Here is a 21,896-nt window from a genome sequence, read left to right as displayed (position 1 = left end):
AAATAGCTAAACTAAAAAATATTGATTGTATTTTTTTATTTTATTTTTTTTTAGGGATGGTTTAACTAAAAAACTAAGAAGACTGGAGTAAATACTCCTAGTAGAAAATGAGAGAAAATTCTAGAGACAAAAGTGCTGCAACTTGTTGAAAATGGGAAACGTGTTAAGTGGAGTTGGGACCTACAAAGTTGAAAAATGAAAAATGTTAATTTAGAGATAGAGAGGAAAAAAAAAGTCTAAAATTGTACCACGTGACAAGAAGATGCTTCTGTTTTATAATATACATAGATATGGATATTGCACCAATGACACTATATATAACCCAATAAATAATATAATATGGTAATTATTTAAAATACATATGTAGATATGTATTCTACGGTTACCTTTAACTACACATGTGACAGGTTATATTCAATTGTAGTTAAGGCTTCCGTCTACTACTTTTGTTCATATAACGGATGATATTTTTAAACTAACCTGTTTTGGAAGCAAACCAAACCCTACAAATTATAAGAGGCGTGTCACATTCATCCACATAAGCATCATCCTAATTACATATAGAACAACAATCAATAATAGACTCCAGTTCTATATATATATTTCTACTCAAGTCTCCTCGCATGTAATGTGGACCAATAAGGCAATAACACTTGCACATATCCTCCCAAATTGGCTTATAAATTGAACCCAATTTATCACATACTTTTTCTTTTCTACTACACCACAAGAAGCATGGAGGGCCTACGAGACTGCACAACCAGTTCTTCCACCGCCTCTACCCCTACCTTCCACACACTTAGACAAGCACGTCGCACTGCCTTGAACCGAGTATTTGCAGCAATTTATTCATGTGCAATCTTAGCTTTTCTCTATCACCATGCACTCAAACTCACCCACTCAAACAGTTTGGCCGCCTTCTTTATCTCCCTCTCCTTGTTCATCTCTGATATTTTCCTTTCTTTCATGTGGGTTACCCAGCAGAGTTTTCGAATGACTCCAGTTTACCGAAGTGAATTCCCTGAACAACTCAAACAGGTTGTGAATGAATCTGATTTTCCAGCACTGGACGTGTTCATATGCACTGCAGATCCGTACAAGGAGCCACCAATTAGCGTGGTGAACACTGCCTTATCTGTTATGGCCTATGACTATCCAGCAGAGAAGGTCTCGGTGTATATTTCAGATGATGGGGGCTCTCAGATCACTCTCTTTGCTTTTATGGAAGCTGCTAAATTTGCAAGCCACTGGTTACCATTTTGTAGGAAGAATAATATAGTAGACAGGAGCCCCGATGCTTATTTTGCATCAAATCAACCTTGGTGCTCTGAGACTGAGAAGATCAAGGTATGGACAACACGCTGATAGAATAATGATTAAATGATTAAATCTATAATTTTCAAATTGTTTAAATATTTATGACAAGTAATAATTTATCATAATATAGTAGGTAAAGTTTAACACTGCTTTACTTCTCATTGGAAAAGTTAAATACTGTGTTGAATCTCACTTATAAGTGAGGGTTTTTTTTTTTTTTTTGGTTGAATAATGTGGCCCTTGCATTTGAGCTTAATTGTTTGTTTGAGAATAGCTTATTTAACTAAAACTGAAAACTTTTTGCTAAAAGTACTGTAAATAAATTTAAAATATAGCTAAAATAGTACAATGAATTCATGAATAGTACCAAAAAGTGCAATGAGACCCATGAAAAAGCAAAAATAAGCTGAATAGTAAAAAAATTTGACTTTTTAAGCCAATGCCAAACACACGCTAACTCTAACTTATTCACTTATAAGTAAGAGTTAAGCTCACATGTGAGGGCCACAATATTGACAATTTTTATTGTACACCAATTAAGTTAGTCCACATCGTTGTAAAAAAGAAATTTATAATTCGTGCATCTCTAGATTTATTGTTGAAGAAAGGAAAAATTCTTATTGCTGTTTTCATGATATATATATATATAAGACTATACAATCTATACCAGTGACCCCTAATGACTATTTGCCTAACCACTTGTTCCTGACCATGTTATATAGGAAATGTATGAAAGCATGAAAGTCAAGGTAGATAATGTTCTTGAAAGGGGAAAAGTTGCTGATGATTATATTACTAGAGAAGAGGAACTCACGGCTTTCACCAAATGGACAAATGGGTTTACTCGCCAAGATCATCCGGCTGTCATTCAGGTTATTTGTTACTTAATGACTTACATTAGACTTGGGGGATCAATTTTGAGTTAAAAAAATTTAAATTTTCATTGCAAAGTACTTCTTTCTAAGCAGCCAAAAAGTAGTCACAATTATTTTTTAGGGATAGATCTAAGTTTATTCCCAGAGTTAAAAAAGCAATTCCCATCTATTGTTTGGTATTTACAATAAATCTCAGCTGGCATTTAATATGAAAAGTTGGAGTATGAGCAGGTCTTGTTAGACAATAGCAAAGATAAAGACATCTCAGGCCATTTGATGCCAAGCCTCATCTATGTCTCTAGAGAAAAGAGTAGGACTTCACCCCACCATTTTAAGGCAGGAGCCCTTAATGCCCTGGTGAGCTTTCCTAGATTATGTATTAGCCAAATTGTACCATGCTACAATTCTTGCAATTTTTCACTTACACTTTTTGTTCATGAATTTGTTTTTCTTTGTATTGAAGCTTCGAGTATCAGCTGTAATGACCAATGCACCTATGATTTTGACCTTGGATTGTGACATGTACTCTAATGATCCACAAACACCTATTCGTGTGTTGTGTTACTTAACAGATCCTAAAATTCGGTCTACACTAGGATATATTCAATTCCCTCAAAAATTTCATGGACTCAATGAAAACGATATTTATGCTTGTGAGCATAAATACATGTATATAGTTAATCCATTGGGGATGGATGGATTATCTGGTCCTGATTATGAAGGAAGTGGATGTTTTTTTTGTCGACGTGCCTTCTTTGGAGGTCCATCAAATATGATTTCACAAGAAATTCCCGAATTAAACCCGCATCATGTTGTGGCCAAGCACATCCAGTCCCAACCAATTCTGGAACTGGCACACAAGGTAGCAGGGTGCAATTTCGAGAATAGCACAAGATGGGGCTATAAGGTAAGCTTATTAATTTTAAGAGAAAAATAATAATAAAAGAGGTAAGCTTATTAATTATATTGTTCTCTTTTCTTTTCTTTCTTTTAATCAAAGCTTTTTACCCTCTTTTTTTTTATATGGAACAAAGCTTTTTACTTAATCAAATGGGTTTTCCAATTAAAATATACAATGAGTAACCGAATTAATCAATTTGAAATGCATAGATTGGGTTCAAATATGGTTCATTGGTCGAGGACTTCTTTACGGGCTATCGGCTAAAAGGTGAGGGATGGAAGGCCATATTTTGCAACCCTAAGAGGCCAGCCTTTTTGGGAGACGTACCAATTAGCCTTGTGGAAGTTTTGGTTCAATGCAAACGATGGACTATTGGCCTAATTGAGGTGGTTTTCTCGAAGTATAACCCTATAACATTCGGCACCAAGACCATAGGCCTTCTTATGGGCCTTGCCTATGCACATTATTCTTTTTGGCCTAGTTGGTCAATTCCAATCACCATATATGCCTTCATCCCCCAGCTTGCTCTCCTTAATGGAGTCAGTATTTTCCCAAAGGTATTTTTCTTTTATATAATCCCAAAAGGTATACATAAGCATGTTACAAATTGTTATGATAAATTATTGTTTAATGGTTAGACTTCACATAAACTTTTGCATCTTTAGGAGTGTAAAACCGTAATTTTCTTTTTAAGTATAGCTTTTTAAAAATTCACTTTCTCTGAGTTATTTTTTTTTTTTCAAACAATCTATTTTTATAAAACTAAAAAATAAGTTGCATCAAACAGGCAAAAAACTAGGCCTTTCTCTTTTTGTTCACCTTTATTCGTATGCATCAATTCCCAAAATATTTGACATATTGACAATTATATAATGTGGATTTTAGCTAGCTTAAGTGATAAATTTTTTTTCGTTGCATCATACATGTAAAATAATAGATTTAGAAACTCACATTAATGAATTGATTTTATGATTAATAAATTTGGAACATGAGATGCAGGTATCAGAGTCATGGTTTTTCTTGTACGTGTTTCTTTTCCTTGGAGCTTATGGGCAACATCTTCTTGAGTTTATCTTAGAGGGAGGAACGATTCAAAGGTGGTGGAATGATCAAAGAATGTGGATGATAAGAGGACTCTCATGCTTCTTGTTCGGATCCCTTGAGTACTTTCTCAAGTATTTAGGCATTTCCACAACAAGTTTCAACGTGACTAACAAAGTAGTCGATGATGAACAAAGCAAAAATTATGAACAAGGGATTTTTGATTTTGGTGTACCATCACCTATGCTTGTCTCACTAACAATGTCAGCGATAATCAACCTAGCCGCATTAGTTCGAGGGCTCACAGAGGCTTTCATGGGCAGAAAATTGGAGGAGATGTTTGTGCAAATGTTCATAGCAGGATTTGTTGTTGTGAACTCTGCACCAATTTATGAAGCCATGGTCTTGAGAAGCGATAAAGGAAGGATGCCAATAAAAACTACTGTAGTTTCAATATTTCTGGCCTTGGCTCTTTACGTGCTATTTCCTTTTACTGTTAGGAATTGAAATTGGGAGCTCTGCTCCTTATTAATCTGCCCAAATTTGTGAGTAATGCTATATACACCCAAAAAAAAAAAAAAAAAAAATCTAAACACATTTTTTATACCAGTCCAGTTGGTATGTTTTTAATAGTTTTTATTTGCGTACTCCACTAACCTCACTAACTGTGTCCAAATCTTCTGTCTCATTAATTATGCTCCACTTCATGCTCTACTAATAAAACTTGGATAATTGGCCTCTCCAATTAAGTGAGATAACCCTGACTTTAACACTGATGTTAATGTTAAAATCATTCCTTTTTTTTTCTCTCTCTCTTCTCTTCTGTAGCTTTTGTTTCTTCTCTCTGGTTGTGGCTTTTGGTTTCTTTTTTTTTCTCTTCTCTATGTGGATGACATTAACAAGAATTCTTTTGATTTTTGTCTCTTGCCATAGCTTTAGATTTTGATTTGGACTCTTCCCTCTATTGTCTCATTGTATTCTTATCTTTCTCCCAAAGTTTTATTGTCCACTACCACAGAGATTCCTTTTGTACTATACATCCAGATTTTCTTGCAACTTTTGAGAGACTTCTACTGAAACAAACAACCTTCAAGCAATGGATTAGCCACACTTGCCAAGGTTACTCCTTGCCTATGGATTAGCCTTTTCTTGATAGCTCCAAGCAATGCCTAAAGCACAGTGGCTAGCCAAATAACACAACTGACAGCACAGTTGGCCTTGAGAAGCAAAACCTATGTCACTTGCTTTGCATTCTTGCCTCTACTTTTCTCTACAGGCTTGAAGGCAGAGTCTGGACTATCAATCTCCACAACCAAGAAATTTGGGTTCTCCATTGTGACTACCACTGTGTTTCCTTTGTTGGTACCTTTTGCCCACCAGTTAAAAAAGTCCAATCTTAGAGCCATTAAAGTTTGGAACTTGGAACCTCAAACTAAAAAAGTAACACAAAAATTAAGAACCTTTGAATATATATATATATATATATATATATATATATATATATATATATATTTTTTTTTTTTTTTTTTTTTTTTCCAGAATCCAGATCTCAAAATTGAGAAATGAGCAAAACCCATTTGAGAAACCAGCAAAGAATATCAAAGAAAAGCTAAAAGGAATTCCCTTTCAAGGCTATGCATTAATTCCACCCACACATAATGTGAGAAAGTAAAAAGAAGAAAAAAAACCAAGAAGAGAAGGAGGCCCTGGGAGGTGAGTGCTTGTTCAGTTCTATGTAATTGTAATTGTACTCTCACAAAATCAAAAGTCACTCTCACTCACTCTTAAACATGGGAAAAGCCACATTATGAGGGAAGGTATCTATCTGCAGCTGTAAGAGTCCCTTGAAACCATGTGGGGTATTTGTCAAGCAATCCAGACAACAAAAGCACAGCCTTCCAAATTACTCCCTCAAAAATTTATGTTGTTCTTAATTTTTGGTGTATAATTTCCAGCTTATAGAGTCCAACTTTGGTACTTTAAATGGCATTAAGGTTTTTTTTTTTTTCCCTTTAATACTATGAATTTCAGTGCAATGTTTGGTGACAAGCTTTTTTAAGCAATCAAATGATAATTCACCATCATCAAGGGATGTGTACAACTTCAAGCAAATAACAATGTTTCAGTTTCTGCAAAATAGGTCCAATTTCTCTATTTTTTTCTGCAGAAATTGTTTTCCTACATAATGTTTCTATTTCTGCAGAATCAGTATGGTTCCCTTGTTTTTGTTTTTGTAGAAATTGTTTTTCCTGTATATAATGTTTTGTTCCTGCAGAATAGATTCGGTTTCCCCTGTGCACAGGGTTCTTATGTACTGTTTCTCATATTTATCTAATAAAATTTCTATCTTTCATCTTAAAAAAAAAAAAAAAAAAAAAAAAAAAAAAAAAAAAAAAAACATCTATTGAGACATATCTAACCTTATCTCAATTGAAGCACAAACCAAAACATATTAGTCCAAGCATTCTCAGTAGATATCCATTAATCTAGTCAGTACTTATCAAATAGAGTTTGATAAAATAATGAAATCTGGAATTTAAATAATATGTTATCCATATATTCAAATCAAATTGTAATCTCTACAATAATATATATACAAGAGAGCTTCAATGGAGGCACTTCCCATCCCAGTCACTCATTTAAGAATTTCAACAAACATGTAAAATACAAAAATTCTAGCTGATAATTTTTAGACCCCTTAAAAACAATTGATTTAACCTAGGTAATTAACCAAGTTGTTACTTAGTCTAATTTAACAAGTCTAGGTTATCACAATAACAAAAATCAAATCATGCAAAGCAGCAGAAAATAAATAACACAAGATATGATCACCCAGGAAACCAAACCGGTAAAAACCTGGGAAGGATTTGACCTAGCTATCCTCAAGGTAAACCTGAATCCACTATCTTGAAAGAATCGAAGTTCATACAATAAGACTTACAAGCCCCCACGCTCGACTTCTTATTGCTACCCACCAGTAGAACTTACTGACACGACCACTTGCAAACTTTGAATTCACGAACTCCTTTCTTGGATTCACCACCAGATACAAGCACACCCGCTTGTGTTTTCTTTAAGCTTCAATGGCAGTAACTGAGTTGATCATCAAAGTGTAGATAAATCTTCTCCTTGAAAACCCTAAGTTTGTGTAAAGGAAAGCTCCTCTAGATCTCACAAGAGATTTACACAAACCGCAATATGAGAACCACTAAAACGTGGCTAGAATTTGCCTTTTATACTTAGGACAAATTAGAAACCCTAAAAACATTTTAAAACAACTAGGGCTGAGTTGGAAATTCTGCAAAAAAAACATTCTGCCCGAGCTTTGATCGATCGAGCCTAAGCTTCGATCAATCGAGCCAGGACGAAATGCATTAATCTTTTCTGCATTAAGCTCGATTCCAACTTTACATAAATGCACAGCTTTGAGCAAGACTAAAACACTTCTAAACACATTGTTTTGATCATGGTTTGCCAACAATACAAATTAGAGTTCTAAATACATAAAATCCTAAGTCTTTAGAACCTAACACCAGCAACCCCAATTATTTACTGACTACAACCTTTACATCATCCAAAAACGTTTTTCTTTTTACATGTTTCATAATGGAACAAAAATCAAACACCATTATCACCATAGACAAGTCACTTTGTTTCTCTGCACACTTTACTCCCACATCAAACGTTCAAAACGTTCGGTAACGAAAAAATCCAAAAGATTTCCTTTCCAGAAACCAATAGAAGTAGATGAACATTTGAAGATGAAGATGAAGTAAGGATGTGTCTGTAACTAGGGCAAAGTGAGGATGAAGATGAACACTTGAGATGTCAACCACATAGAGAAAAGGAAAAAAAGAAACCAAAATCCGTAACCAGAGAGAAGAAACAAAAGCTAGGAAAAAAAAAGGGGTATGATTTTAATGTTAATGTCTAGGTTATCTTGCTTAATGGGATAGGCAAGTTGTCCAAGTTTTATTGGTGGAACACAACTAATGAGATAGAAGATTTGGACTCCCACTAACTACCACATCAACATGTGTCAAATGTTTTGTATCTATTGACTTTCTCCAAATTTAATATTGCCATGGAAGGAGGGGAAAATCCTTGCCATTTATATGTTGCAATTGGAAAATTACAAAGGAAAAATTTATGGCCTTTTATTATCTTAGTTACCAAGTTCATTTATGGAACCTAACATTTTTTAATTTTTATGAAGTTTTGACCAACGGAAAATGGTAAAGCCATCAACAAATTTATAATTTTTTTCACAAATTATTAATGTAGTTAATAGTTATTAGTAAGTAAAAAAAAGTAATGTTATTAGAAAACTCAAATGAGAACTAGTAAAAATTTGTTACATCAATAGCAAGGTAGTCAGTTTTGAACCGTACCAACTGGTACGATCGATATTTTTCGTACCGGTACCTGAAATGTTTCAAAACATCCTCATTTTCATATCAGTTTAAATATGGCAATACCTGGAGCATTTATGCTATACCAGAAGAAATACTGGATTTGAGGTGAAGTAAACTCTTGGTCTAGTTTTCTATCTAGGCTTTCTATGGAAACCCTAGAGGTGAAAAAGGGGGCTAGAATAGCAAAAGGGTTGCCACTAGGCAAAATTTCTCTCCGTGCAAATGGTAGAAACGGTTCTTTTTAGAAAGAAAACATGGAGGAGATCACAGATAGGTGTGCTAAGTTAAAGCTGTCATTGAGAGAAGATGTTGATGTCGCAATCTAGGCTCCATTGACAGAGGAGGGTCCTATTCTTATTGGTAAGTTTTGCACCAAGCAGAAAATCAATCTGGAGTCGGTGGCCAGAGTATTGAAATCGGTTTGGAAAGCGGAACATAACTTTAAAGTCAGTGATCTGGGTGAGAATAAGGTGATGTTCCTTTTCTAGTCGAAGTATGATATGGATAGGGTGTTATTGCTTAGTCCATGTTCTTTCGATAAATATTTATTGATCCTTCATAAGCTGGTGCGTGGTGAGGCGGTGAAGAATATAAAGTTTGATAGTTCACCATTTTGGATTCAAATACACAGATTGCCTACAATGTGTCAGACTAAGGAAGTTGGAATGAGTATTGGTGCGACTCTAGGGGAGGTGGTCAAGGTGGACGCCAACAGGAAAGGATTTTACTTAGGGAATTGTCTACCCATAAGGGTTATCCTTGATGTCTCTTTACCATTATGTTGAGGCCGTAAGGTGCGATTAGGAGAATACGGTTTGAAATGGGTGGACTTTAGATATGAGAGGCTTCCCATATTTTGTTATCTGTGTGGGAAGATTGATCATGATGAACAGGACTGTTTGCAGTGGATTCGAGGTAGTGTTACTCTACGGGTAGAAGAGAAACAATTCGGCCCATGGTTTCGTGTGTTGCCCGAAAAAAACCAGAAGCCCCAGCTGGTTATGGCTGAAAAACAAGGTGAAATTAGGTCTGGGGAAGGTGGAAGGGAGGTATTGGAACGAGGAGCAAACGGAGTAGCAGTTCCAATGCTGGCGACAGTGAGCGGGCATGATAATCCATCAAGGAATACGGGGAGTGTCGCAGCATTAAGGGCTGACATGGAGAAAGACATGGCCAGTCCAGCTAACGTGCACATTAAAAACCCGGATTCTTCGCTCATTTTGAATTTTGAACAGCAACTTAAGGAAATCGATGATGCAATTAACAGAAACATATCTGCCTTGAATTCAGTAACAAACCAAGAAACATACGTGGAGAAGGAGACTAGCAAGCAAGTCATGCAAGTGACCATGATGGACCGAGAAGAAGATATGCATGTAAGTGGGTCGAATGTTGCTATCCAAGCCCATCTAACCACGCTTGGGCCTCAGGAAACATTACAACAGCCCATGCATGAAAGTGAGGAGATCTCGAGCTTGATACAATCTGGGGCACATTCTAGTTTGGGGCTGTCCTCTCCAAAACAGCAAACAACCCAGTGAGTAAGGAAAAGCAGAGGTGGCACCCAAAAGAAAAACAGAGAGAATAGAGGAGTATCGGGGAAGGAGAACAAGTCGGGTAGTGAGGAAATACAATTTCAAGGAGACAAAAACTATGAAGACTCAACCATGGAGATTGAAAAGGTTGATATGGGAACAAAAAGAAGAGCAAGAACACCATTGACTAAGTTGGAAAATCAGGAAGATAATGGGAAATAGATTAAAAGGGAGGGTGAGGTAAAGGAGCTCGGCAAACTCTTGGCACAGCATTTGGGATCAGCGAAGGCTACAATGCAACTCCGCCAGGCACAAAAAGTGCCATCAGTTGGAACTGTAGGGGGCTTGGGAACCCCCTAATAGTTAATGCTCTTCAAAAGGTGGTGTTGGAGAAAGATCCCACCTTAGTCTTTCTAATGGAGACTAAGTTTGATGTTTCAGAAATGGATAGAGTTAAACGGAAAATAGAGAGGCAGCAAGGACTGGTGGTTCAAAGCATAAGAAGGGCAAGAGATTTAGCTCTCTTGTGGAGGAGTTCACTACAGGTTGATATTTTATCTTACTCCCTTGGGCATATTAATGCAATAGTAGTTGAAGAACAGGGCAGGAAAAAATGGAGGTTCACCGGATTTTATGGCCACCCAGAGACAAGTAAGAGAGGGGAATCATGGTCACTGTTGGAAGATCTTAGTCATCGGAGCAACTTGTCATGGGTATGCATGGGAGACTTTAATGAAATAATGCATGCTAAGGAAAAAGTTGGTGGTGGGGCTAGACCGGAAGGAGAAATGAGATATTTCCGTGAGACAATCAATAGATGCAGATTGAGAGACATAGGGTATGTAGGTTCGGACTATACTTGGAGTAGAAAATTGGGTAGATGAGGATAGGTGCGAGAAAGACTGGATAGAGCATTGGTTTCTACGGATTGGGCAAGAGTTTTTCCAAGGGTAAAGCTTCATCACTTGTCCACTTCGGTCTCTAATCATAGTATTTTGGTGCTTAAAGAAAATAGTCGACCAAGAAAGCAAAGGCGGCAAGCAAGGTTATTCAGATTTGAATCTATATGGCTTGAAGATGAAAGCTTTAACAAAGTGGTAGAAGAAGCATGGGAAAGGGGACGATCCAGCTACTCACAATGGCCGTTAGATGCTTGTTTGGAGGAGTGTCAGGTATCATTGAAGTCATGGAATGTTCACACTTTTGGCCATGTAGGAAAACAAGTTGCTACCCTACAAAAAAAGCTACAAATACTTGAAGCCATGAAGGATAAGGGGACGGACCTGGGTGAAATTCATGCAACAAAATTGGAGCTTAACAGGTGGCTGGGCATTGAAGAGGAAATGTGACACCAAAGAAGTAGGAACAATTGGTTAAAGGCAGGGGATAGAAACACCACTTTTTTCCATACTAAGGCCACTAACCGACACTAAAGGAACACCATTAGCAAAATATTGGATGAAAATAACAGGTGGTTGGAGGATGTAGATGAGATTGGGCAGACATTTGTGCATTATTTTGAGGAACTTTTCACTACTTCAAGGCCGACGGTGGAGCAAGAAATGCTTGATGTAGCCCATCCCAAAGTCATAGCTAGGATGAACTCTACTCTTACACGAGAATTTCAAGCAATGGAGGTGGAGAAAGCATTAAAACAAATGCATCCCCTAACGGCTCTTGGTCCAGACGGTATGCCACCTTTATTTTATCATCACTTTTGGCCTATTGTTAAATCTATTGTCATTCACACTGTACTTGATTTTCTAAACCATCGTATATCCCCCCCTCCCCCAATTTCATGACACCCACATCGTGCTTATTCCTAAAACAAAAAACCCAGAAAAAGTTACAAATTATAGGCCAATCTCATTATGTAATGTGGTTTACAAAATAGTTTCAAAAGTTGTGGCAAATAGGATGAAATCAGTGTTGCGGGAAATTATAGGAGAGAACCAGAGTGCTTTTGTGGTGGAGCGCCTTATCACAGACAACATCTTGGTGGCTCATGAAATGATGAACCATATTAGTAAGAAGAGGAAGGGTGAATGTGGCGAGATGACCATCAAGCTGGACATGAGCAAGGCGTACGATCGTGTTGAGTGGGAATGTCTGCAGCAGATTATGATAAAGCTTGGCTTTGATATGAAATGGATTAGCACGGTGATGAGATGTGTATCGTCGGTGAAATATGCAGTCCAAATCAATGGATAGCCGTATGCTCTGAACCAGCCAACTCAGGGGTTGAGACAAGGTGATCCATTGTCACCTTATCTTTTTCTTTTATGCTCGAAGGGCTTATTTGCACTACTACATCAGTCAGCTCAAAGGACAGCCATTAAAGGGGTGGTAGCTTCTGCAAATGGTCCTAGAATATCCCATTTATTCTTTGCTGATGACAGTCTGGTGTTTGGACGAGCAACAATGAATGAAGCTAAGGAAATTCAAAGGATCCTTAAAGTCTATGAAGCCTCCTCTGGTCAACAGCTCAATTGCCACAAAACCTCTTTATATTTCAGCCCAAATACTGACAATGGAACCAAAGAGAGTGTGAAAACTATGTTTGGAGCTCAGGTTATCAAACCTCATGAAACATACTTGGGTTTGCCATCACTCGTGGGAAGATCTAAGAGCAACACTTTTGCCTAACTCAAACAGAGAGTGGCTAATAAAGTATCGGGTTGGAAGGAAAAAATATTAATGCTTGTTAGGAAGGAAGTTTTGATTAAATCCGTGGCTTAAGCCGTACCCTCATATACCATGAGTTGTTTCCTGCTACCCAAGAATCTATATGATGAGTTGACTAGGGTAATCAAACAATTCTGGTGGGGGTAGATGGGGAATTAGAAGAAAATTTCATGGTTGAACTGGGATATGGTGTGCAAGCCAAAAGACAGTGGAGGTTTGGGATTTCGTGAATTAAGAAGCTTCAATTTAGCTCTCTTGGCCAAACAGGGTGGAGGCTTCAAACAAACTCCAATTCCTTGTCTAGCCGAGTTTATAAAGCCAAATATTTTTCACATTGTAGCTTTGCCGAGGCGAAAGTAGGCCGGAATCCATCCTATGTGTGGAGAAGCCGAATGGCAACACAAAGTATAATCCAAAGAGGTATGAGATGGCAGGTAGGGGATGGAAACAAGATATGGGTGTGGCATGACAAGTGGGTCCCTAGACCTTCAACATACAAGGTGATCACAGCAGAAAAACCACAATCCTCAAATGCTCTGGTTTGTGAGCTCATAAACAGAGCAACCAAAGAGTGGAATAAAGACAAGTTGGATAGTTGGCTCTTGCTCGAAGATAGAGAGGCCATTCTAAATATCCCTTTGAGCTCAAGCAGCACACATGACAGACTAATATGGACTGGAAATAAGAGTGGGAAGTTTACTGTTAAAAGCACTTATGTGTTAGTGATAGAAGAGAAGCTACATGATACCAAGCAGGGGCGTAGCCAGGAATTTGTACATGGGGGGGCCAATTCGAAAGTTGAAATCGATGATGATGAGTATCATTACTGTATGGATAGTCTATATTTTTAGGTTGATATGAATATTTTTTGAAATAAACTCATCGGATTTCATCTTGTTTGTTGATAGGGAATTCACATATTTGTTTACGTGATCCTAGATCACGATCTATCTCTTTAGATTGAATTCTTAAACATTTGGAGGGGTATTCATCAGGCATTAAAATATCAACATTTGTTTTTATAGCCACCGTGTCCTAATTTCTGAATTGCTAATATCTTTTTTCTTAAAGAATGCATCAATTGTTTTTCATTTGCTCATAATTCTTTTAGTTTTAAGAATATGACTCAAAAATTAACCTGAAAATAACTTTAAAAAATAAAATTTTAATTAGAAATTTTTACTTAGTTATATGAATGTTATTCATACTCAAGAAAAAACAAAATTTCCACTATAATTTAAACAGTCAACTCATTTTTAATACGATTTTAATTAATAATAACCCCTCAAACAAAAACAAAAATAATTTAATTAATTTGTCTTTTATTATGTATTGGTTAATTTAATTATATAGCTTTGATTATTGTTGTTTAGCGTAACAATAAATGAAGTGGGCCAACAGCTTTTTGTTTTATTTGGAGTACCTAAAACTAGTGGCGACTTCAGGAAATTTTTCTAGGGTATTCCTTACACAGTTTAATAAAAAAAGAAATTCATATATTGACGCTAACAACAACTAAAAAACACGCAAATTCATATTTGAACGAAGATTTTCTAAGTTAAAGTTAATACAAATCCACTTAGAAGATGAAGATGAATCTTTCACAAAAAATAAATCTTAGGTACATGGTTTCTTTATCAAATATTTGTCAATAATAACTAACAAAATAATAAACAATAAATTATAATTTCATTTGAAATATTAATAAAATTATTAATTATTTTTATTTAATTGTTTAATTATTTTTCTTTACTAACCACTAGTAACCTAGCACACACCTCACTGTCAGTTTTGCACAATGTAAAAAATACAAGTACACTGCATCATCCACCTGATTCAACCCACTGTCTAACATAGTTCATTTTTTATTTTTTTATTTTTTTCTTTTAATAATGTGTTGTTCTGGGTGTTGCTTTTAAGTACAGAAATACACAATTACATATTTACATATATACACTTACACAAAAAGCCAATTTAGCCAAAAGAGAACTAGAGGAAAGCACAAAAAGCCAATTTGGAAAGCCTAAGTCTAAGTCAGAGCAAAGAAAAAGAGAGATTTCAAAAGACAAAAAAATAGTCACAATGACAAGGCAGAGCAGAGATGAGATAAAAGAAAAAGAGAGAGAGAACGCCGCTCTCAGTGAGGCTCAGAGCAGAGATGAGATAAAGAAAAAGAGACAGAACTGAAATACCTTGATGTTGCCTGAGGTTCTTATCCCGATCTCGCCGTCGCGGTGTCGCCAATCTCCGATCTGCGCAACAGAATCTCTGATCTCGCCGTCGACTGCTCTGGGTGTGGCTGTTGCAGCGTTGCTGAGTCGCTTTTGCAGAGGACCTAAGGTTTCCGTTGCCGTTGGTTGTTGTCGTTGAGCTGTTCTGGTTTTGCTTTTTTTTTTTTTTTTTTTAAATGGTTTTGCTTTACTTGATGAATCTATTGCTCATGCTTTAGTTTCTTTAGGTTAGGTTGTAATCGCGTATATTGGGTTTTGGTTTCTTTTTTTTTTTTTTTTTTTTTTTTTTTGAGATTCCGTAGGTTTGCTACGCTTTACCTTGTTTTTTTTTTTTTTTTTCTTTTGATTGGGTTCCTAACATGTTGTTTAAGATTGATGACTAATATGTTGTTTAAGATTGATGATGGGCTTTTTTTTCCATGGTGGGTTGGTCCTGTTACATTTTTTTTTTTTTAGATTTTAGTTCAAAATTTTTATCTGGGCTTTTTTTTTTCTTTTTTCGCTTGAAAGTAGAACAAATGATTTTTTTTTTTTTTTTTTCTTTCTGAGGGTGTTAAAGCTGGGGCTGGGCTGGGAGGATAGTTGAGAAGTGGGTAGGGGGCCGGCTGTACAATGTTGAGGTGGCCCATTTATTTTTTCTTCCTAGTCTAATGGAAATTTTTTTTTTTTTGCAGGGGCAACGGCCCCCCCCAAGCCTCTACGTGGCTCCGCCCCTGGGTAGAATAGTGGTGTGGAATGCTATGCACCTGGTGGAGGAGTTCCAAGCTGCAAATGAAGGAAAAACAGAGCATCCAGCTGACCTAGTACCTCCGATTTTTTGGAAACCTCCAAGTCAAGGATTATACAAAGTAAACTTGGATGGAGCAGTTTTTACGAATAATAAACAGGCAGGGGCCGGAGTAATCATCAAGGATGAAGCCAGAGAGGTGATCGCTGCTCTAAGTAAGAAATGGAAGTGGTCTTTGGGTGCGATAGAAGCGAAAGCTAAAGCCATGGAAGCTGGAGTTGAATTCGCAAAAGACGTTGGAATCAGAGAGGTAGAGTTTGAGAGTGACTTACTGTTGGTGTGTAACGCGCTACAAGGTTTGGGTTCACCACCTTCCTCAGTAATGAATGTACTCGCTGGGGTGATGAACCAATTGTCGTGCTTCAGGCAGTGGAAGATTACCCACACTAAAAGACAAGGAAATGCCCCTGCTCACTTACTAGCTCAACACGCTAGGAACGTTGAGCATTATGTTGCATGGCTAGAAGAATGTCCTAGCCTGATAGAACATGCATGTGTGCATGACAAGAATGTAACTTGTTGACTTGTTTCAATAAAGTTGAAGGATTTCCCATTAAAAATAAAAAATATCGGATTTTGGCCGGAAAATGGATACTGGCCCGAAACAAAAAACACAGATTTCTTTGTAATTTTTCACTCACCTAAGATAATTTCTCAACAAATTTCACAATCTGATGCATCTCTCTTGTATCTTAGTCTCTTTTCTGCTTAACTTTCCATTTTTCTTCGTGGTCTCTATGTCTGTGTTCCTCTAATCATCTTTTTCTTCGCTTTTTTATGTCTTTATTGTTTCTTAAAGAGTTTTGCTTTGGGTGCCCACATGATGACTGACCAAACGTAAGGAGATAAGACTTACTTTTTGAAATTTGAAATGAGATAAGACTCATTGTGGATGTAAACATGTGGAGGAGATAAAATCAAGTAAAAAATAAAGAAAGATAAATTGTAAAAGTAAAAGAGAATGAGTGGAGGTGAAAAAAAATGAGTTATTAAAAACTATTTGTGGGTATATGGTAGTTGAAAATTGAGATACGTGTATCAAAACAAAAATAAAAATGCAATTTTTTTCACAATTTTTTCACAACACATTTTAAGTTTCAAGTTATTACAGATTTTTATTGGTAGGGTAAAAAAGTTATATTAGTGGTAAGAACAAATTAGAACTAATAACAAATAGCTACTTATGATTTATGGTAAAAGTGTTAAAAAAATATTATAGACATAGAACATCTAAAAAAAATTAATGTTAAAAATATTACAAATTTTATTGTATAACTATTAAAATTAAAGTATTACTAATAAAATATGATTTTAATTTTATTTATTATCGATATATGTATATAAAACCGAAACTTTTGAAACTCCCACAATTTTCCACGTCAGCATAATATTAAAAAAAAAAAACCAAAACTTTTGAAACTCTCACAATTTTCCAAGTCAGCACAATATTAAAAAATAAATAAAACATAAGCCAAAAAAAATAAAACTTTTCTAAAACTTAAAAAAAAAAAAAAAACGTAAACGCAAGAGCTTTTCTAAAACCCGAACCTGATATATACTTTACCTTCTCTTTCTCCAAAATTCAGGCCTTAAGCTCCTTCTACTAGCTCCCTCAACCCAAAGCTCCTCCTCTACCAGCTCATTCAACGTTCAGACCCACGACAAAGACACCATACCCAGATTCCTCAACCAAAACCCACCATACCCACAAACCAACAGAGATCTCCTTCCTCAAAACAAAGATTTCCTTTCTCAGACCCACTGCAAAGAGCACTTCTCCTTACTCCAAAATGCAGACCACTAACTACCATAGAGATCTCCTTCCTCAAACCCATGACAGAGAATCCAAAGAATCAAAACCTACCATACCCACCATTCCCACAAACCAACATATATCTACTGAATAGGTATAACTCTGTAAATTTCTATCTCTGTGTATGAGTTAGGGTTTTGTTTGGTTTGGGTTTTTGAATTTTTTAACCATATTTGTTAAGGTAAAAATTCCAATTTTCTCTTCAATTGAAAATCTATCTGCCTAGTTATTACTTCCTATATACTGTTCTCTCTCCACTTCAATTGTTTATGGAATTTTTTTTTGTGGTTGTGGGTGATCTGCTTTGGTCTTTTGGGTTGCTGTGGCTGAATGGTTGGCCTTTGGTTTGCCGGCATTAAAAGGTTTTTGTTTTTTGTTTTTTGTTTTTTAGGTTCTGGAGATTTAAGGTGGAAATTTATTTTAGGTTTTGAACCAAAATTGGGGTTTGGATAGTTTGGGTTGTTGTCTTTACCAATATAAACTATGCAAATATGCAATAAATTTAGTCTGATGCGGCTTCAAATATTTTGTGGTTTAATTCAATCTTTATCGGGTAAATAACTACTTGAGTAGAAATCCAAGGGCTTGCTAGTGATTACATTAGATGAGCTTTAACATGTGATTTTAATTAAACCGCAAACTCATTCCTATTCAGACTATCAATTCCGTTCCTTTGTCTTGGGATCTTTATTGAAATTTCTTATATGTGTGTAATCCAAGTAATAGGGTAGTTTATGTATATGCTAAATTGCTAAATTTCTTCTAAACGCACAGCAAATATATGGTTGCTATTTTAAATCTTCTTTTATGGGACGAAGTTTTAATATCATTGAACAATTTCTTATTCTTTGACATAGTTGATGTTAAGCTCTTTTGGAAAGTAAAAAAAATCAAAATTTGATGATTTTTGATGCATTCATTCATCTCATGCATTTAATTGTAGGAAAAGGAAACTGGGAAGCTGATTATTTCAAGAAACAACAAAGGATCCTTGAAGGTTGTTTGGGTATGCTCTCTTCTAAACACAAAGCAAATATATGGTTGCTGTTTTAAATCAATATTCTATTTTTTATAGTTTGATTGAAGGAACATGAGAGAGTTTGAATGTTAATGTTGATTATAATTCTCTTTACTGATTTTGATGTTGGGTTTCTCCCAATTATGAATATTCATTGGTTAGAAAATAAGTAAACATGAGCGGAAACACATTTGGCATATATCACTAAATCAGTTATATTAGTTTTGCAAATGGAGGATCTTGATCCATTTAATGTAGTGCACTGTAGCTCAAAAAGAAGTTTATAAATGGAGGATCTCAATTTATTTCATTTTAGGTTCTTTACATCAAACTGAAAAGCTATGAATGTTTTTTTGCAGAGAAAATACAGCTTCATGGTTTATGTTTTGACTGTTTTAAGTTTAGACTTAGAATAGTTTGGATTTCTTAGGTTTCTTTTAGTTTGGATTTTTAAGCATGGATTGAGGTTGCAAATTCTTTTTAGTTTGACTGCTTTATGGTAATTACCTCTTACTAAAACACTTCTCTCTAATAAAGAATAAGCTATTAGGGGTGAGAAAATTGGATGGGGTAGATTTTTTGTAGGCCATGTGACCCAAGTTTTTGGAGATTGTAGAAGTATAAGAGTGTTTAAATTGATTGGGAGACCATATGCAATTAAGAGCATGATTTATATCAATAGGCTACCTATTTAGATAATCTTAATTTTTTGGCGAGTTTTTTAATTCTTGGTAATTCATGTTGGCAATGACACTGATTTTGGGTTGCATATGGTCTCTTCTATTGCAACTAAAATCCAAAAACCCATGTTGACAATGACACTGATTTTGGGTTGCTATGGTCTCTTCTATTACAACTAATTCTTGGTATTTCATGTTTTACACCGATTTTGGGTTACCTATTTACAACTAAAATCTACTCTGCATTGCACTATTTCACAAAAATCTACACTGGAATGTTTCATTAAAATCTGCATTACACTGCACTATTTCAAACTTTTTGCATTGCACTATTTCTCTTCTATTAATGTTTCTTGAACGTTATTTGAAAATTGGATTTTTACTATTTTGCAGGCAGGGATTTGGCATTTTGTTATCTAGGTTATTTGGTAATACAACATCAAGATGAGGACAGTCATGTATTTACCAGTCTTTCCTTTATTTTGTACTGTTTATTGCATATTTGTTGGTAATATGTTTCTAGAAAGAATTTGAAATTGGAATATGGTTGCATATTTTAGTTTCTTAGTTATCTCAAACTTGGTTTTATGTTTGGTTTAATTGTTTCATCTCAAGATTTCCATTGTTTTAATTGTTTCTATGTAAAATTTGTATTTTATCAAATAATCATGTTTTTATTATTTGTATTTTTATTTTTATTTTTTTAATACTGAAGTTAGTATGTGAATGCTATATTTTTCTTCAATTTTTTCCCCCTTTCTATAACATATAACTGTTAATTTGTAATATATGTTTTTGCTATATAGTTATATTTATGAATTAAAATTTTGTGAATGCTTTGCCTTTAGTTTATTCCCTAAGCATGGAGTTTGCTTTCTATGCAAGATTTGCCAAGGCCCACTATAACATATAATTGTTAATTTGTAATATATGTTTTTGCTATATAGTTATATTTATGAATTAAAATTTTGTGAATGCTTTGCTTTTAGTTTATTCCCTAAGCGTGAGAGATTTTCCAAGGCCCACTTGGTTTATTATAATTTTGTATAGATTTTAAACCACCGGCTTCATGCTTTAACTTCCTTATTATTTGAATTAGATCAGGTATTTTAAATTGCATCTTTAATAGCTCTGAACTCTTACTATGTTAGTCTTGACTGTTTCACTTAACTTGAATTGTCTTTTGCGTTGCTTTAAATACAAATTTTGTATTTGTAGAACCAATTTTGTAGTCAAAGTATGATCCCTGAGTTAATTACAGTTTAATTGGATTGCAGTGAAATTGGAGTTCTTATAAAATAAAAAGAATAGAAGAAGAAAAACATTTTGAATTGGACTATGCTGAAAAATTTTGTCAGAAATGAGAGATGGACTAGGGATGCAAGGTGGTTTGAAGTTGAAAATAGGATTTTAATACAATGACCAATTTTGCTATTATGATTATCGTTTTTTATGTAGTTGAATAATTGAGTGGCAAAAAGATCACACTCCTCTTGAAATTCAAATAAGGATAAGTTTGTTATGGAAATATTCTTAGATAAGCACATATTTCTATGATTACACTATACGACAGATACATTACAAGGCTTTTGTTTTTAAACTATTGATCACTGTGTGTGATAGATCTCTCCATTGAATTGGCTTTTATATGTAATTTCTTTCTTCTAATTTGATATGCAATTTAAAGAATCTATTGTCAAAAAGTGCCTGAGACCATCTCAAGTTACATATTAGATGAAAAGGATGAATAGTTTCATTTTTATTGTTTGCTTCTTTATTATTATTATTATTATTAGTTCCTCTCAATGCAAAGTTAGCATTGGATTTTGTGGTTGGGAGAGTGGAAAAGAAGACTAGCTGATTGGAAGCATGGTAGTACTGAAGGAGTATATTCCATCTCATTCTTTATTGTGATGTCTTTGTGATCTCTTTCAAAGCAAAGTTGGTAATATCATATTAAATTTGGTAAATTTGGTACTTTTTTGTTGAGTTTTCTAATCTGTTAGATAGAGAGGTTTTTGTGTGTTTTGTTGTTGATATTCTGGATTTTAAGTTTCAGTCTTGAAATTCAATCTCAAAGTAAGCGAAAATACAAATACATGTTTGATTTGATTCTCTCTCTTATTTACCTACAATTGTTTTTGTTGTCTCTTTGGGTTTTTGTTATAATATACAAATATAAGTTTATATATAGATATTTGTATCCTGTGTGTTGCAGGAGAGTATAACTTATCGTCGACAAGTGGAACAAGAGTTTGTTGTTCCACAGAAGTATGTATTCTTTAATATGGCAAAATTACAAATATGATATTTAAGATGTATATGTTGTAATACATTCCTCAACCTGTTCTTTTGCCAGGCTTACATTAGTGATACTTCAAATAAATGTAGCACCAACTTATCAACTAAAGAAGATGGTGATTGTTCAAAATTTCATAAAGTTGATGTTCAAAGCAATGTGTAACTCACACCAACATCTATACTTTAGGAAAACAAAAGGACATATTCAGGGACTATTACGAAGCAACAAGGGAAGAAGATACAAAAAACACTTCAAAATTATCTTTCAATCTCTAAGATTTTCTATGCACATTTTGG

The 21,896-nt window shown here is 35.0% G+C and overlaps 1 protein-coding gene across 2 annotated transcripts; it reads left to right on the top strand.

Annotated features, from left to right (window-relative positions):
* The first annotated feature begins 630 nt into the window (after positions 1–630).
* LOC126713278 (cellulose synthase-like protein G3) lies at positions 631–4,766 on the top strand. Of its 2 annotated transcripts, XM_050412988.1 has the most exons (6): positions 635–1,347; positions 2,040–2,189; positions 2,424–2,549; positions 2,656–3,099; positions 3,303–3,650; positions 4,093–4,766. In XM_050412988.1, exons 1-6 carry the CDS (start codon positions 736–738, stop codon positions 4,639–4,641), a joined length of 2,229 nt encoding a protein of 742 aa, XP_050268945.1. In that variant the 5' UTR covers positions 635–735; the 3' UTR covers positions 4,642–4,766. The 2 variants fall into 2 exon arrangements, with proteins under 2 accessions (XP_050268946.1, XP_050268945.1); XM_050412989.1 differs by lacking the exon at positions 3,303–3,650 and having other exon boundaries at positions 631–1,347.
* Positions 4,767–21,896: the final 17,130 nt, after the last annotated feature.

Source organism: Quercus robur, chromosome 2, assembly GCF_932294415.1.
Source record: "Quercus robur chromosome 2, dhQueRobu3.1, whole genome shotgun sequence".
Classification (NCBI taxonomy): domain Eukaryota; kingdom Viridiplantae; phylum Streptophyta; class Magnoliopsida; order Fagales; family Fagaceae; genus Quercus; species Quercus robur.
The sequence above is the reverse complement of the archived record's forward strand: the minus strand, read 5'-3'. Positions and strand labels throughout refer to the sequence as shown.

What these genes read in the sequence shown, in the direction of transcription:
- LOC126713278 (XM_050412988.1), top strand. Translation starts at nt 736, where the DNA reads ATGGAGGGCCTACGAGACTGCACAACCAGTTCTTCCACCGCCTCTACC. An exon ending in CAGGAGCCCTTAATGCCCTG is followed by an intron (nt 2,550 to 2,655) that starts GTGAGCTTTCCT and finishes TTTGTATTGAAG; the next exon opens with CTTCGAGTATCAGCTGTAAT. An exon ending in GCACAAGATGGGGCTATAAG is followed by an intron (nt 3,100 to 3,302) that starts GTAAGCTTATTA and finishes TGAAATGCATAG; the next exon opens with ATTGGGTTCAAATATGGTTC.